At 49.0% G+C, this 16,301-nt stretch overlaps 5 protein-coding genes across 5 annotated transcripts; 2 read left to right on the top strand and 3 right to left on the bottom strand.

Moving 5' to 3' along the window:
- Positions 1 to 361: 361 nt before the first annotated feature.
- On the bottom strand, positions 362 to 1,331 carry KY384_009247 (uncharacterized protein; the record flags this gene model as incomplete). The annotated part of the gene is made up of 2 exons (XM_044817733.1): positions 362 to 977; positions 1,072 to 1,331. 2 exons carry the CDS (start codon positions 1,329 to 1,331, stop codon positions 362 to 364), a joined length of 876 nt encoding a protein of 291 aa, XP_044664886.1.
- A 4,226-nt stretch (positions 1,332 to 5,557) lies between these two features.
- KY384_009246 (uncharacterized protein) lies at positions 5,558 to 6,522 on the bottom strand (the record flags this gene model as incomplete). The annotated part of the gene is made up of 2 exons (XM_044817732.1): positions 5,558 to 5,606; positions 5,690 to 6,522. The coding sequence occupies 2 exons, from the start codon at positions 6,520 to 6,522 to the stop codon at positions 5,558 to 5,560; spliced, it is 882 nt and encodes a 293-aa protein (XP_044664885.1).
- A 548-nt stretch (positions 6,523 to 7,070) lies between these two features.
- On the top strand, positions 7,071 to 8,598 carry KY384_009245 (uncharacterized protein; the record flags this gene model as incomplete). Its single annotated transcript, XM_044817731.1, has 2 exons — positions 7,071 to 7,323; positions 7,376 to 8,598. The coding sequence occupies 2 exons, from the start codon at positions 7,071 to 7,073 to the stop codon at positions 8,596 to 8,598; spliced, it is 1,476 nt and encodes a 491-aa protein (XP_044664884.1).
- A 913-nt stretch (positions 8,599 to 9,511) lies between these two features.
- Positions 9,512 to 9,907, bottom strand: MMS2 (E2 ubiquitin-conjugating protein mms2; the record flags this gene model as incomplete). The annotated part of the gene is made up of 3 exons (XM_044817730.1): positions 9,512 to 9,643; positions 9,701 to 9,780; positions 9,835 to 9,907. 3 exons carry the CDS (start codon positions 9,905 to 9,907, stop codon positions 9,512 to 9,514), a joined length of 285 nt encoding a protein of 94 aa, XP_044664883.1.
- Positions 9,908 to 10,270: 363 nt separating this feature from the next.
- Positions 10,271 to 15,382, top strand: KY384_009243 (uncharacterized protein; the record flags this gene model as incomplete). Its single annotated transcript, XM_044817729.1, has 4 exons — positions 10,271 to 10,352; positions 10,521 to 11,117; positions 11,420 to 11,437; positions 11,472 to 15,382. 4 exons carry the CDS (start codon positions 10,271 to 10,273, stop codon positions 15,380 to 15,382), a joined length of 4,608 nt encoding a protein of 1,535 aa, XP_044664882.1.
- Positions 15,383 to 16,301: the final 919 nt, after the last annotated feature.

The raw sequence follows: 16,301 nt of genomic DNA, 5'->3' as shown, positions 1-16,301 counted from the left end.
GCTGATGACTTGATTATCATTGATCAAACATTGATGATAGTCGATTGATGGATCTGAACACCATCGTGGACGGTAATGGAAGAAGCTCAGCCTGATGAGTTTGCAAAGTTGCCAAGAAATGGACTTGAGGCACCATATCCGGGTATCGCCTGTGCAGACCTCGAAATCGAGATGAGTTTCTAGTTACCTCTCGAAGACTTTCAAAGACACCTAGACAAGTGCATCGAGCCACTGATGACCAAGCCAACTCTTCAGCGATTTCCTAAATCGTATGAAATTCAGGAAATAGTAGATTCATAACAATGTTCTCATTCGTCATAAACACCTCCAAACCCCCAAACTCCTCGCAACCAAACCCCCATCAATAGACCTTATCTTTATACTCTAACCAATCACTACTCGTAACCGTAACCTCATTCTTAATCCTTATTACCCCCTCGGGCGGATTGACCGCTTCGAGACTAATCTCGTCCTCCTCGCCCACGCCACCGCCAACTCCATTCTCCAACCTCCCATTCTCCCCTCCATCCGGCCTCGGCCTTCCCCCTCTCACATCGACCCGATGCCCGACCTTCCTACTCCCCGGATCACTGGGCGCATCCATACGGAAGAACTCCTCGAAATCCCCACCATTCTTCCCCTCCCCACCACCCACCCCCAAACCTCTGCCCACACCTGCAGCCCCCGCGCCATCACTCCTACTGCCCCACCGCCCACTTCTTGACCCAGACCCATTGCTGCTACCAAGTTTGCCGGTCGCGGAGGAGCCGAGGCCGTATTTACTGACGCCCAGCCCGCGCACGGTGCCGCGGAGGAGGATGGAGACGAGCGGGCGTAGAGAGGGCAGACAGGCGCTTATGACGCCCATGGAGGGCTCGGCGGCTGACCAGATTGCTGAGTCGACGTAGTTCCAGGTGACGTCTACGGAGGTGAGGCGGGAGAGGACGACGAGGCGGATGATGGAGATGATGCAGACGCTGCGCGGGAATTAGAATGGGAAGATGAGGTCCAATGGCGGGGGGAAGGTGGGAAAAGGGGACGGGGATTGAAAAGGGGATTTGGGAAGCTCACAAGCCTGCGCAAATGAATATGCCGGTCAAGACGCCCTTTTGCGACGCGGTGGTCTTGAGTCGCCATAGGAGCGGGATCGGCAGCATGATGACCAGGAAGTCGAGGATAGTGTTGACGGCGCCGGAGCCGAGGAGGAAGGTGTCGGTGTTGAGGCAGTGGCCGGGCTTTGTTCTGTACCAGTAGTGGCTTATAGGTGTGCTGGAAGTAGTCGCGTTAGCAACCGTAGAAATCGGGATTCGAAACTCTTTGAGGCCCACCATTGAAAAAGCGTGGCCAGTGTTGTCGCGATCCAAAAGCAGACGACGGCGGCGAAGAAGGACCATAAGACTGGTTGGAGCTGCTTAATGGGGAAGATGCGACGGTAGAAGAGAAGCCTTTGTTTGCCTGTCAGGGTTGTTCCATTACAATGCGGTCTTGTGTGCTTACAGGCAGAGTTTGATCGCGCTGACTGCTGAGTAGTAGAAGAATACGTATACGTAGAGAATCTTGAGGAAGACGACGGTATTGTTCGGCCCCAGGACCCATATATGCCTTCCGAACCCATTGTGTGATTGTGCTGAGTAGAATGAGCATTCGACTCTCTACAGGCAAGCGTAAATAGCTTCACTTACAGACAAGCACACATATGCAAGGCACGTATCCTAGTATCTGTCCCAGAAGTCAGACACCGTCTGGGGAAGAAGCGTGGTGATGTTGTTCACCAGAGCTATGACGACCAAGAGATCATCCCACTAGAACACAGAGTGTAAGCGATGGTTGTGTGCGAAGGCGCAGTCTAAGAGTTCATACCCAGTAGCCAGCTCGAGACAAGTACCTGGACACGAACCGCCCAATTACGAAGAGAGTCGGTAGGACGATCAGGACAATACACGATGAGACGATACGACCCCCTTGGTCAGCATTCAGGTCGATGCCTAACGGCGGTGTGGTATCTGCCATCCTCGTGTGCCAACACGAAGACGATGAGGTCCGCAAGGGGGAGCTCCAGGGTTTTAGCCATGATCAAAGTGCTGGGTAGCAAACGTAATGGCGCTAGGTCAAGTAATTGGCGCCGCAATGTCGAGACAGGGCGGACCTCAGTACTAACAGAAAGTACGTTCCACCTCAATTTGCTGTGCCTACCGAGTAGTGTGGCTCCAGACCGGCAGTGATGAATGCACGTGTGAAGCTTAGTTCAACTCCATGCCCTGGTTTCGTCAACGATTCAAGATTAAAGCCATGGTCCGAACGGCTTAGCATGAATCCAGACCACTAGGGGACTTCTTTCATTTCAAGAGCTTCATGCCGGACATCCAAATGACGTTGCTAGCTTGATGAAGCGTGAACGCTTGTGCGGGCGTGGAAAATAGCTCTAAGCTTGAATCGTCTTAGGTTGAGGCACTGGACGAGTCGGCTCCACGGCACTGCAACTGTGCCACGAATTAGTGAAGGACACCAGGCCAAGAGGTGGTCCAAGTAGCCAGCCCTTGCGGTCCGCTCCTTGATAGCCTTTTGGGTGGGGGAAATGGATTGCTGTGCCGACCACGTCCTCCATCGCACAGGAACTCTAGTCAAGGACTTCCGCATTATGATTGTGCCTTTCTAAAGCGATTTAGAAACCCTTGCTGCTCGTGGCTTCTCTAGACTGGACTCTACTGTCGCTCCAGCATATTTAGTATGTGCGGCGACTTGTTGGACCAGCTTCAGGGACTCTGGTCCTCCTTATCTTTAGTCATTGTTGATCGTAGGTACTTGTGATTGCGCTGCCAAAGTTGGCAGCTTTTAGCAGCAAATTCCAAAGGATCATGATGTGCTTTGCGCTAGAAAAGAGACTTTGGAGCCTCAATTCTCCGCAAAGTTTCTTCTATGGTGTTGATTGGTTCTTTGGGAGCTTTCGGTCTCCGACAAGTGGATGGTGTTTATACTTGAGGTACCAGTACGCTGTCATTTGAGGAGAGTGAAATGTCAACGAGAACATGACCTCTTGATCCTGATAGCGCCATTGAGAAAGCAACTGGCGTCGTCAGCTGTCGTCAAGTCTATCAGCCCAGGCCTGCCGGCCGCAAAGTCTTCCGGGGAGATGATCGACGCTGGGCACCAAGTGTGAGAATGCTTGGCATATTGTCAAGCATCACAGAATATCTCTTTCGATCCTAAAGTATATTGATATCGATGCTGTAATACTTCGATGTTTCTTTGCCCAATATTCGCTATACTTTTGGAACACGTATGTTGGCCGAGGCGCCGCCGTAAATGTCTTCATTGCTGCCGGCAAGATGAGTTCGATGTTGAGAGGCGCTGGTGCATTATCAAGATATTATGGATGTAACTTACGCTTTGACTCAATGGGAGAGGTCTACTTGGAGAACTAGACAGTGGTGGCAGCGAGGGCAGGGGCGTGGGGGAGAATCTTGGCTATTCTAAGGTACTTTGTAGACAGCGTGGTCGCTGAACCTGAAGGAGTGGGAGACTTTGGGGTTCTATTATGCTGTTAATCTTGATGAGCCTCAAATGGAAGCTATTGAGGCTTTGAGTATCTTTTTGGCTAGCATTTGCGGTGTCTGTTTTAAAATAGAGGCCTCAAAGCGCCTTCTGCGCCGAGATTGCAAATTTTGAGGACGGCACATATCTATCGGATAAGCAGAATTTTATTTACACTTGACATGGTAATGGCCAGCCTCGCATTCTGACCGACCAATTCATTCGTACTGAGTAATATTTTTGTATCTCTTTCATTGCGGTGTCGAACATTGATATGGCTCAACGCCATTTTAGTTCTTGACCGAAGGTGCGGCGTGTCCTTATGGAAGATTCTATTATCGATGCATGCAGTTCCACGAGAAGTCCTTGCTACAATGAATAAGCTCCCGGACATTACTCTCAAAAATCAGACTAGACCAGAAGTAGGGAATTGAAGGTCTTGCGTTGAAGCAGCTGAAAAAACCTGGGAGGAGGCCTTTATACTTATGAAGAGAGAGCAATGGCTTAAGCAATGGTGGCTGAAGACAGCTGATAGACTAGACCAGGAAAGGGAGTTGGAAAGTCTAGCATCAGACTGGGCTGGAAAAGAGCCGAGGGGGGCTTTAGTCTTACGAAAACTCGAGGAGATCGCGGCAATGGCTTCAGACGCGGTGGCTGCAGGCCGTGTACGCCACGAACCGTATCACCGTTTCTCGAATGAGCCGCAAAGAGGCAGGCGTATCCAGACATAAGCCCTAAAAGAAGAAGTGGGTCCGTGTGCATGGTGAGAGCACATGCATGCTCTAGTCGGTCGCTGGTTTGTACCTCGGACGTCGATACCTGATCTTCACGACGGAGAATCTTATTAAAGCCTACCAATGCCGTGTCTTGAGAAGTATGCCGAGTTCCTCCCACCCTGCAAGGAGGCTAGCAGTGTTTTTCCCTTTCCAGCCTTGTGCCACCGCAATTGTTTCCAGAGCATGCTTGCCGTCAAAGTAGTTGACGCATATATCCCATGCACTACTCGCTTCCTCGCCTTGTTCCTCACGGACATAAACCGAAATTGCTGAGAGATATCTGGACTGTTCGGAGTTGGCAAGTCGAGGATTTGAAATGATTATTGGAGAGCCTTTAATCTTCGAAGCTAAGTGTACAGTGATACTTGCAGTGGACTGGTTTGAAGCGGGAGAACTGGAACTTGTTGAATCATGATTAGCGTTTTGCTCCTCTATCTGTGATGTAGAGTCTTTCATTCCACTCGTTGGTCTCTCGCTGCAGCTGCGGATGATGTGAGAAGGAACTCGAACCCATGAAAAGCATCTCAAATGCGCAACCCAGCCTCCTCTCATAAGCCATGCTAAAGCGTGCATGTAAGACTCTTTATAGTCTTTGCTAGGAATCAGGGTAGAATAAGGTCGGGGTGTTGATGAGAGCGAGCTCAAGATTTTAGGTAGGGGAGGCAAGGCCGGAAAAGCTTTCGCAAAGCTGAATGAAGCATTAGAAACATTTTGCATATCTGCGCTAGGAGACGCAATATAAATGTCGCGCTGCTTTAACGGCGGAATAGTCTGGGCTCGCCTCCAGGATATGAGATAAGTTGCCATATGAAGTATCGCATGCAGCGGTATGTCTGAAGCGTGAGATATTTGTTGGAACGATTTCGTGGGTTTCGAAACTCGTAGGTAGGCATTTAGGTATTTTTGGTATTCCTGACCTACAGCTTTGATATCTTCAAGAATAATTTTCAGGTCGTCAAGGAGGAGTAAGCCGAAATGAGAGAAAGCACTCGTCGCATCATCCTCGTGGGGGGTTGAAAGTGCCGTCGTTAGCATTGATCCGGGACGTTGAGGGGCCAGCGGAGACGGCAGTGATGTCAGAAAATTGGCTTGTGGGATTTGCAAAGGGCGAGATCTGACTTCAAGGTGGACCTGAGCAATCTGAGAAGTAGAAATACTATTGAAGACGGTTGCAATCGCTCTGGCTAAGCTGGACTGTTTGATGGCTTCTCGATAACGAGCCGTAAGATCGGAGTCATGACCTTTATTAGTCAACAGAGGCTCTCTAAGAATGCTAGTAGCAACCGAATCTCAACGTACCTCTCATGGTTTTTGGTTTTTTGTTGATGGAATTGATGACCGACGTCTGACGCCCCACGTAGTTTGAACGGGCTTGCTCATACCTGAGATCGTTTGCAAAAGGCTTGACAATGTTATGATAGATATCCTTCACCCTCTGGTGAAACTCTAGCGGTGCAGGTCGAAGTACAAAGGAGACGTGGAACATATTGACAGCTTTTTCCGTTTTTGTTGATATATTCAGGCTTTCAGCTGGGCCATCATTCCATGCTTGATCATCGTCGCTCTTAGCTCTAGCCATGTGTTCATCATCCTCCATATCACCTTCTTCAATCTCCGATATTTCAATTTCGTTCGTTTCCATCTGGTGTAGTGGAACAGAATCGGTACTCAGAGGGCCAAGGCCAGAATCTGTGGCTACGCTTTTGCCAAAGGATGCTCTAGTCTTTCTCTTTCTCCAACTGCCATCCGCTCCAACAAACATCGGCTGTCCCACGAAGACCTTGCCATCAAGGCCAATCTCAGTCTTCTTTCTGTGGCTCGACGCAGATGGACAGAGTACTTTTGCTAGCACGTTTGGAGGGTAACCAAAGATACGAACCTCTTCTGTGTCAACATCGTTATCGTGCCCTTCTGTTCTCTTGCTTGGAGAGGCCGAGCCAGTCTCGTCGAGCTCTGGAGGGCTATGATTCTCCCGTACATCTACCTTATCATTCTTTGTGCTGCCTTTTTCATCACTAGAGCTTGCTTCATCATCCTCACTAGACGACGATGATTCATCTGATCGATTGATCTTCGCTAGCAACTCATGAAAGCGAGTATTGTCTTCTTCAGGTTTCGGAGGGTATTGAAACACAAGTCGAGGCTCGGAAGTTGTTTGAACAACCAACAGCACTGCAATCAGGCATGACTTCGATGGCAGTACGGCGGCAGACATTCCGTATCGATGGAATGAAGAGACAGGACAATGAAGCGGTACTCCAAGATATCAAAGACTCAAGAATATCAAGGTAGTTCTCCTGTTGCATTGGATGCTTTTTCTCCCTCTTGCACTGGGACTGGGTTTTCATCCGTCCTTCCAAAACCAAGGTTGCTGAAGTTGTCCGGTGCCATTAGGTTATGATCCATCCTGCACTTCAGATAGTCTTTCGCCATCATCCTACAGGCTTGGTCATTTGTTCCACCCACCCGTTTCAAGCAACGTAAATAACCGGCTATGATTGATTTGCAATCTCCGTCGTGGTCGAGTGGGAAGCTGCCCCTTTCTGGCGGGATTGGCTTTGATACCTTTTGTCCTCCACCAGGACCTCCAAAGCTCATAACGGTGGAAGAATGGACTGTGTGATGTGCGTGAAGGACGGGAGCTTCATCTTGCAAATTGCCGTAAAATACATCATGCGCTAGTTTAGCGCATAATTGACGTAGGAGCTTACCGCGCCAACGAAGGCAATTTTCTCAGTTTATGAGGTTTAGTGGTCCAGCACCATGGAGTCAGCCAAGGAGGCGGAGGACAGCATACCATGGCAATTATCTCTGAAGGGCCCAGCTGTTGAAGTCATCGACTTGCTTTCGAGGGAAGAAGATCCTCCATTGGTCTCGAGTATCAAGCCTGAAGCAACGCGCGACGCGTCGAATGAAAATGAAGACGGCACGGACGGCAGCGACGCCGATAGTCAATTGTCACTCTATGCAGACTTGCTGAATGCCGATGATAATGAAGAGGTGGATGTAAATGGCGGTACGTGATCTCCCTCGCCACGCTCACCTTCACTTACGCTGACGCTCTATAGGCGAAGCTTGCACAACTGAAGAGTCTCTCACATTCAGAAAGCGACTAAGACTTCTTGGCGAACGTCGCTTCATTGAAGAAACCATCGAATCCGGAGCGATCACTTCAAAGAAGCTCATCACTGCCTTCGGCATCCGTCCACCTTTCTTTCTAGAAGGTCAACCAGACGATGCCTACGATCAGCTCCTTCAACTAGCTATAAATCGCGAACTCTCCAAACGCAACAAGCTCCCCCAGTACAACACCATCACGGACGTAGTCGATCTCCTCCAGAAATCCCAAAATATCATTGTCCTTACCGGGGCAGGCATCTCTACTTCCCTCGGAATCCCTGACTTCCGTTCGAAAGAAACAGGTCTCTATTCTCAACTCGCGCATCTCGGTCTCACCGACCCACAAGAAGTCTTCGACATCTCCCTTTTCCGCGAAGACCCAACAATCTTCTACACCGTCGCAAAAGACATCTTTCCTTCATCAACAAAATTCTCGCCTACCCACGCCTTCATAAAGCTCCTTCAAGACAAGAACAAACTCCTTACAAACTTCACCCAGAACATCGACAACCTCGAATCTCACGCTGGGATCTCCAAAGAAAACTTACTTCAATGCCACGGTTCCTTCGCCACAGCCACCTGCTTAGAATGCGCCCAACGCGTCCCCGGCTCCGCCATCCACACCGATCTCAAAGCCGGCAAAGTGGCGCGTTGCGATGCCTGTCTTGCCCACATCCGTCGCCTGCAATCAGCGGGCGTGAAGAGAAAGCGCAGCCCGCAAAGCAATGGCAAACCGCGCAAGAAGCGGCAGGAGTGGGAAGACTCTTCGTCTGGTGAGGATGACAACGTGGCTGTCGCTGGCGTCATGAAACCGGACATTACATTCTTCGGAGAAGATCTGCCGGACGCGTTTCATGAGCGGCTTCTCAATCATGATAGGAAAAAGGTGGATTTGGTGCTTGTGATAGGCACTAGTCTAAAGGTCGCGCCTGTGAGTGAGGTTGTGGGTGTTATACCAGGGGACGTACCGCAGGTATATATCAATAGGGATCCATGTGGACATGCGGCGTTTGATGTGGATTTGTTAGGGAATTGCGATACCATCGTGACGGAGTTGTGTAGAAGAGGCGGATGGGAATTGGAGCATGAAATGGTCAGTGAGGAGAAAGTGAGCGTGGAGATGTGCGAAGGGTTTGAATCGAGGTGGAATGTGAAGATTGAAAACAAGTAAGGTTCATTTGCATAGCAAGCGTGTCGATGCGAGATACCCATTTGGCTTACAATCTTGCTCTTTCGGTTGATGATGATTGGGATGGCATTTTTACTTGCAACATTGCATGGAAGATGGGAGGTATGATATTGAAAGTGACCTGCATACATATTCGCTGCTTAGGCAAGCATGAGCAGCTCGCTATGTCCATAGAAAGAAACAATACAAATATTTGGTATGAGCAATTCCTGATCAGCTGATAGCCGTTCATTGGCCGTGCTTTGCTCCTCAGGCTGACCTCGTTGCGCTTCTGATACAAAAATGCTCCAAACAACCGTCGCAGCCATTCTTGGATGTCTTCCAAGGGGTCGAAGGATGTGGGCGGTTAGGACACAAACAGCAAAGTAAAATCAAAGAATATCACGGAGTATGTAAGGGCAATGCTCCTCCACCCTGGTAGCGCGAGCGAAATGGGGTGACAGGTTTCGCGAATAACGGTTTTGAGTATTGAGTATGCATCAATGTAGATTGGCAAGAACATCTCTTTAGAAGTATCTCAAGTCACAAGCCACGCGTACCGTTTGCTCTCCCCCCAGCGCCAATAATGCGGCCCGTCTACGGCCATCCAAGTCATATCATCGTAACATCTCCTCCTATAGCTCAAGTCGCTCCGCCGCTTCTTCTAAGATTCTAGGAGTAGGTTGTGCCTTCCTGTGGTTGTGGAAGCTTCTTATGCTGCGGTAGCGCCATATACCTGACAGCACCTCATTAGCCCAGCTGACTCTGAGAATGAGGCAGCGGTACAAACCTCCTGAGCTCAATCAAGATTGTTTCCATGGTAAAGTCTCTCTTCCACTGGTGCAGGCACGGTAGCCTCGATGCATCGACCTGTTCCCCATGCTTAGACTATGCACCTGAAAGAACTATTGCTCCATCATACCTTTCCTGATCTCTGGTCGACGCATGGCAGATTGATCTTAGAGTCGAATCTGACTTCGGGAGGCTTGTCAGGGTATTGATCACCGCAATGAATCCTGAGACTGTAGATACGGTTCTCGTGTGCGCTCTGAGGGTGGAGAAGTCAGCTTTGACATTGTTTGAACCAGCGAGTGTGGGGTAGTACGTGAGGGGGGCCAAGGATCGTGCCGTTCCAATTTGACATGAGGAGATCGTCGCCATCCGATAAGCCATATGAGCAAGCCTCTATTTGTAAAGAGTCAGCTGTTATTCGATAGAGGCAGCCTTTGCTTCTCGTACCAGCTCCTAATCCTTTCTCGCCCTTCTCGAGCTCCTCCAGAAGGCGAAAGTTGCGGGGAACTTTCGCCCCCATTTTGATCGATGAGGTTGTGCTAGTATAATAGCGAATGTGTCTCTCGGTCGCTAGTTGCTAGTGCCGAGCTCGTATTTCCTTTAAGATCGCGGCTCCTTGTGCTGGAAGGGACGTGAATGAGGTATTTAGGCTGAGGTCCCACTATTTACGTCAAAATAGCCAAGGTAAATTACACTAGTCGTATCCTACCAAAAGTATCATTCTTTTTGATGCTAGATGCCTAGAAGTATCACCTTCATTAAGTCTCAAGCAACAACTCAGTGTTCTTTCTAAGCCGATTACATAGTCAGTTGATGCTTTGCCTGGTGAAGAATCTTGACGAGACGTTTTGCGACGCAATGTAAGCCTGCGAACTTGTAGAGCATGACGGCGCAGCTTTTGACTTCGGAGCTGTCAACATTGTTACAAGAATCGAAGAGAAAGAACCCTGAGCTAAGAGCAGTACGTAAATTCTACGGGATGAGCTCAAATTGTTGCTGAGAAGGGACAAAGGCAGCCGAAAAGTCGCTATCTGACCTCAACAACCTTCCTCGTACATCTGAAGCTCAAATAGCCGCAGGTCTGTCTCTATCGTTACACTGACGGTTTGGTCTCTACTCTAACTTCTCAAGAGATCTGAGATGTCGACCTGCATTTGTAAAACCCTTCTTGATCGCTTGTGGTACTCGCAATGCAAAATATGCAGGCAACGCCGCCGCCTGTCTCCAACGTTTGATCGTAACCGATGCGTTATCTAGGGAGACGCTAGGTGATGTCGTTGAGGCTCTTCGAGATTGCTCCAGTCTCGCTCTTGATATTCAGCTCAAGGTATTGCAAGCACTACCTTCACTGCTTCAGAATTATGGCGATCAATTGACGGGCTCTCTACTTATTGCAACGTTTCAAGTCTGCTTCCTGTTACATGGGAACAAGTCGGCCGTGGTGGTGAATCTATCTGCCGCAGCAATACAGCAGCTTGTCGACCTCACCTTCGAAAAAGCTGTGACCAAGCCAAGTGCATCTACAGGAGATGGAGCGGTCGCGGAAGTATCTATCGGTGATGGCACTGTCTCGATTGGTGGCCCGCGCCTCGATGCTTATCGAACGTTGGACGACTTATGTCTGATCAATGATGGCCATAAGCCAAAGTATATTCAAGGAGCGTCATTAGCGCAGAACTTTGGCCTTGGATTGGTCGAATCAATTCTCTCGAAGCACGCTGATACAATGTGTAAGTGGCCGGAACAAGTGCACCTATTGAGAATTCGGCTGCTACCAATGCTCACTAGAGTGATATCCGAGAAGTCTTCGTTCGCAGTGACGGTCCATTGCATGAGAATTACTGAATTGGCCTTCAAAAAGCTCCTTGTACCCCTAGCCTCGGAATGTGAAATACTACTAAGTCTTCTCAATCACCTTTTGGATCCAGAGAATGCTCTACCCTGGAAAAGAGCCTTGTGCTTGGAAGTATTCAAATCACTTCACGCAGATTCAAGGCTGTTTCGTCAATTGTATACCTTGTTTGATGACAAGGGAGAGCGAAGAAATACGGTCAGAGATCATCTAGGCTCATTGGTACGCGTAGCTTCAGAAAAGCCGGACGCCATCGGCCTCGGTCACCAATCTTCTGTACCATCTGCGCCAACTGATGACTCAGATGAACAAGCTGCAATGCAAGCTGGTGGTCTTGTAGGTAGTATCGGCGCTGCAGTGTCCACAATCGACAGTAATACACCTGGAATTTCCAGTCGTTGGAGTTGTCTTCGGACTCCGCTTCTTGAACAGCTTGACAAACAAGAACCATCTGCTTTACCAATGACATACGTCTACTTCCTTGCACTGACGTGTCTTACGACTTTCGAAGACGGTCTCGCTAGATTCCTCATGCCGTTTACGGTACCTAGCGAAAAGAGAACGAGGAAGAAGATTACCAAACTAGAGCCGCAGAAATCCGACTCGATAGATAGCATAAGACCTGCAGAGGAAGAGATACCGAGGTCACGAAAGCGCAAAGCTTTCGTCAACCCAACCACTTTGCAAGATCATCCTTTGCGCAACGAGATCTCCGTTGCAGCTACAATGATTGACCAATGCTGGCCAGCGATTCTAGCTGCTTCTTCCACTTTTTTCAATGCATCCATGGATTCTGAAAATTTTCATGTATTGATACGCTCATTTCAAAAATTCACTCAGATAGCAGGCTTACTTGACCTTGTTACACCCAGAGATGCGTTCCTTACGACCTTGGGCAAGCACGCACTTCCGGCCTCGAAAACCGTCAACTCTTTAAGTACACCATCCTCAACTCCAACAATCACTGCGGATGGATTTACACCAGATCATACTAGTGACAGCTCTCGCGATCCTAGTCCTTCGCCCGTCAGGCCACCTGTTAAACGACAACAGACTTTGGATGCCGCTGTGCCTACCATTGACAGTAGGCATTTGCTTTGCTTGCGTGCATTACTTAATTTAGGCATAGCTCTCGGTCCGCTTCTGGACAAGTCATGGAGCATAATATTTGAAGTTTTACAACAAGCAGAGTTGCTCATGTCAGCTTCCGGAACCATGCGCCAACGGCAAACATCCAGATCTGGAAGTGAGATTGTAGGCGAGCAAGCTGAGCCTGATGATTTAGGTCTTGAGGTCACGGCTGCTCAGACCGCAGCATCAAGACTGTTTGAAAGCACTAACGATCTGAGTGATGGTGCTTTCGTCGCACATCTGACAGGCCTTTGCGCCTTTCTACCGGATCAGAGCAACAGCAATGATCAAGCAGCCTCCAAGAATTTACTGTCTCCTATGTCACCAAGCCCAGGCCAAAAGAAGCATCAAAAACTCCGAAGCATATCAGGAACCTACATGGAAAGCACTGCAGCAAAGCATGACACAACCTTTGCTCTGGGAAAAACCACAGAGGTGGCACGTCATAATGTCTCACGTCTGGTCGAAGTTGAACCCGAAAAGAGTGGCTGGGAGCTTCTCTCCAATATTCTGATGGCGACAATTCGTATCAGCAGTAATGAACCATATGTTCGTGTGGCCGCCGCTCATTGCCTCAAAGACATGCTTGTACTTACTGCTCTCTTTGTCGAAGCAGACGGACAGATCCCTTCGGCCAACATCAGGTCTCGTAGTCTGATAGCTTTATCTCAAATGATTCGCAGCCTCTATAATTCCAGCGACACGTCAAAGGTCTCAACACAAAGCGAAATCGCCATTCATCGGTCGGTCTTGGACGGATTGCGGGCCATTCTAGACCACTGCGGTGACTCCTTAAAAGAAGGGTGGTCAGAAGTCTTTTCGATCACCCTCAGCATCTTTCAGTGTCATTCTCCTCCTCCTACCCCCAATGCAAGTCGGAGCCTCGATATCCAGCCGCATTCTCCAGCACTCATTCGGGCGTCCTTTAGCTCTGTAGAATTGATATGCTCCGACTTTCTCTCCTCCGTCCCACATTCAAATCTATCGCAACTTCTCGATACTCTTTATCATTTCGCAGCACAATCCTACGATCTGAATATCTCCCTGACTACCGCTACATTTTTCCGTGCCACCTCGGAGTATATCTTGCAAGATACTCAGACTCTTGAAATAGATGATCAATATACGCAGGGTCTGACCTTACTGATCAGACGAAGCCACGGAAATCCTACAACACCACTCTTGTGGCTCTCCTCTCTAGCTTATCTAGTTAATTTGACCCGTGATACTAGGTTGGAAGCCCGACATAATAGTGTTTACACTATATTCAGAATTTTGGAATCTCAAAATGGCAAAGTCTCTGAGGGTAGTGTCCCATACTTATACGACATGATTATTAAGCCGATGCTTCGAATTAATCAAGAAGAGTTCAAAGAAGCCCCTTCCGACAATGACAGCGAAAGTGCGACCGCCTCCGATTGGAACAAAACCGCAGTCCTCCTTTTAGAAGGCGCAGTCAGGCTTTTCTCACAGTGGCTTGACATAGATAAAACCGACCACGATTTGGCAGTCAGGACACATGACCTATTGTGTCGCTTGGAGGAATATCTGGCTCGACAAGCTCTGAGCGTCAGCAAAGCTGTTTTTGGGAGTATGACAAATCTGTTGTCCGAGTTCGAGCAAATTGAGCAAGTCGAGGATAACGTGATTGATAAAGTATGGGAATTGTGGCGTGACCATAGTCCTGCCTATCATGATGGCCCAGGAGTGCGACTTGGGGACAATAATGAGGCTCTCCTTGCGCATTTGTATTGTCTAGGCCAGCTATTGCGGCTGACAAGTCAGCGACTTGATCAAGAGAAGGTGGCTGAGATTCTCAGTATTTTACTGACAACCATCCGCAGCGCAAGCGCGCCTGCATATAGTACGGACATAGATGTAATGACCCCAGTCCAGAAAGCCGTCCTAGAGAGTCTGAAGATGCTCCCGAAGATAGACGACAAGACCGATTTATTGATCTTGGAGTCGTTTAAGTCACTGGCCAACCTAGCATATGATTCGGGGCTAAGCGATGATTCGCCCCAAGGAACATATGTAGCATTGTCGAAGGCTACAATGAGCATGGTGGAGACGTTTGTCATCGATAGAGTCCAAACTCAAGGCACTCAAACAGACCCATGGTTGCTCGCAACGGCACTTCAAGCCTTGCAAGAACCACTGCGTCTGAAATACGGGTGGCGAAAAATCGGTCGGGAGCCTTCACCCTGGAAAAAAGCGACAGCAGCCAGCGTTACGATAATGCAAGCGTCAACTCAAGTCTTTGATCCATCGAACATCGACCCAAGAACCTTTTGGACCGAGTCTGTCACTATCTTGAATGGCATTGTCAGTGCAGATTGCAAGCTTTGCGAAGGTCAAAGTGACATCCGCCAAGACGAGGACTTTGACATCAAAGCATTTACAGATGTCAAAGGTCTAATGACCACAGCTTTGAGCTCGGAGACAGCCAAAGATGAGCTTCGTCGCACCTACGTCGAGTCTATATTTCAAAACTCACTAATCCATGAGCCACACCCCGATGACTTAGCCCGACCTGGTGAGGAGCTACTCTCGGGATTGAAGTACGATGGACACTTTGGCCGTGTCAATGATTTACACCCTTCACCGCGATCAAAGATGAGTTATCTTCTCCTAGACGAACTATTTGAGCTTGTGTCTGTGAGCGACTCGCCAGATCGGAAGAGGGTCGCAAAAGCAGCGGGACCATATTTCATCCTACGAATTGGGTTGACTTTGAAGACCTATATCTTCGATCAACCTCTTCGAGGAGAGATGCCGCAGCCGCGAAGCCAAGAGAACGAGATGTACCATATCTTGAAGAAGTTGGTGGAGCTGAAAAGCGAGGCTGAGGCTATACCAGCAGGAACAAGCGTGAGGTCAAAGCATAGAAGGCATCTGCATGTGTTGTACCCATTTTTGCTCCGAGCTTTGAAAGCGGCTTGGAGAGATGAGAAGATGACTGATGCTATTAGGAAAGTGCTGGAGGCTGTTGGGGATGACTTTGAGATATGAGGTTTTTTATTGAATGATAATAAATTTGATCTCTTTGGGGTCAGAGATGACCATGGAAGCCTAGTTGACATGTAAATGAGACTTTCAATATGCTGTGAATGATGCGGTCTAGCTGTAAGATAATCTCTGCTGCAATACGATCTATTTCCTCTCAAGGTTTCACTTCCTGGGATCTGATATGGTGTTGTAGGAGGAGTATTGAAGTCAGACTCAACAATCACACATCGATCTGCCACGGCCAAAATTGCATTCGGCAACATGGAGGGAAGAAATTTTTTGCATGTCGAACGCTACTTCCAGCCAAGGATGTTGTATCGTGCCGAAGGTGGTAGATTGTCTCTACATCTCACAAGGTCCATGAGACAAGAAGTCTCATATCTTGTTTCTCCCTTCCCGCGCGTTTCAAGCCAACTATCTCATTTGCTGCAGCCTTGAAATCAGTGCAGTATATATTCAACTGTCTCTCAGACACTTTCATGCATGCTCGTCACGCTCTCCGCGAACCATTGCTCGCTCCTCACCATTCGTCAATAAATCACCACCTTCCACCAACCCACTAAAAGACTCATTCATCAAACCATGAACCTCACGCTCCCCACCTTCCTCACCTCCCTCCTCCCCTTCCTCAGCCCTTCAAACCACTCCTCACCCTCCCCACCAACCCCCTCCTCGCAATCCCACTCCTTCAACACCGCACCCTTCCCAAACAGACCTCCGCCCCCTCCTATCCCCCTTCTTCTCGGCACCCCCTTCTACAACCTTTTCAGCAACCCCTTCCGCACCCACCTCAGCACGCAGACCCCGAACTACTTCTCCCTCCTCCCCAACACCACCTACACCTCCACCTCCTCCGACCGCAAGCTATCCTTCAACCTCACGACCTCCAACACCACCGTCCCCGCCGACTTGCTCCTCAGTA

The sequence above is a fragment of the Bacidia gigantensis genome, assembly GCF_019456465.1.
Source record: "Bacidia gigantensis strain McMullin 20006 chromosome Unknown scaffold_268, whole genome shotgun sequence".
NCBI lineage: Eukaryota > Fungi > Ascomycota > Lecanoromycetes > Lecanorales > Ramalinaceae > Bacidia > Bacidia gigantensis.
Note: the sequence above shows the minus strand (reverse complement) of the source record. Positions and strands in the feature narration are given on the sequence as shown.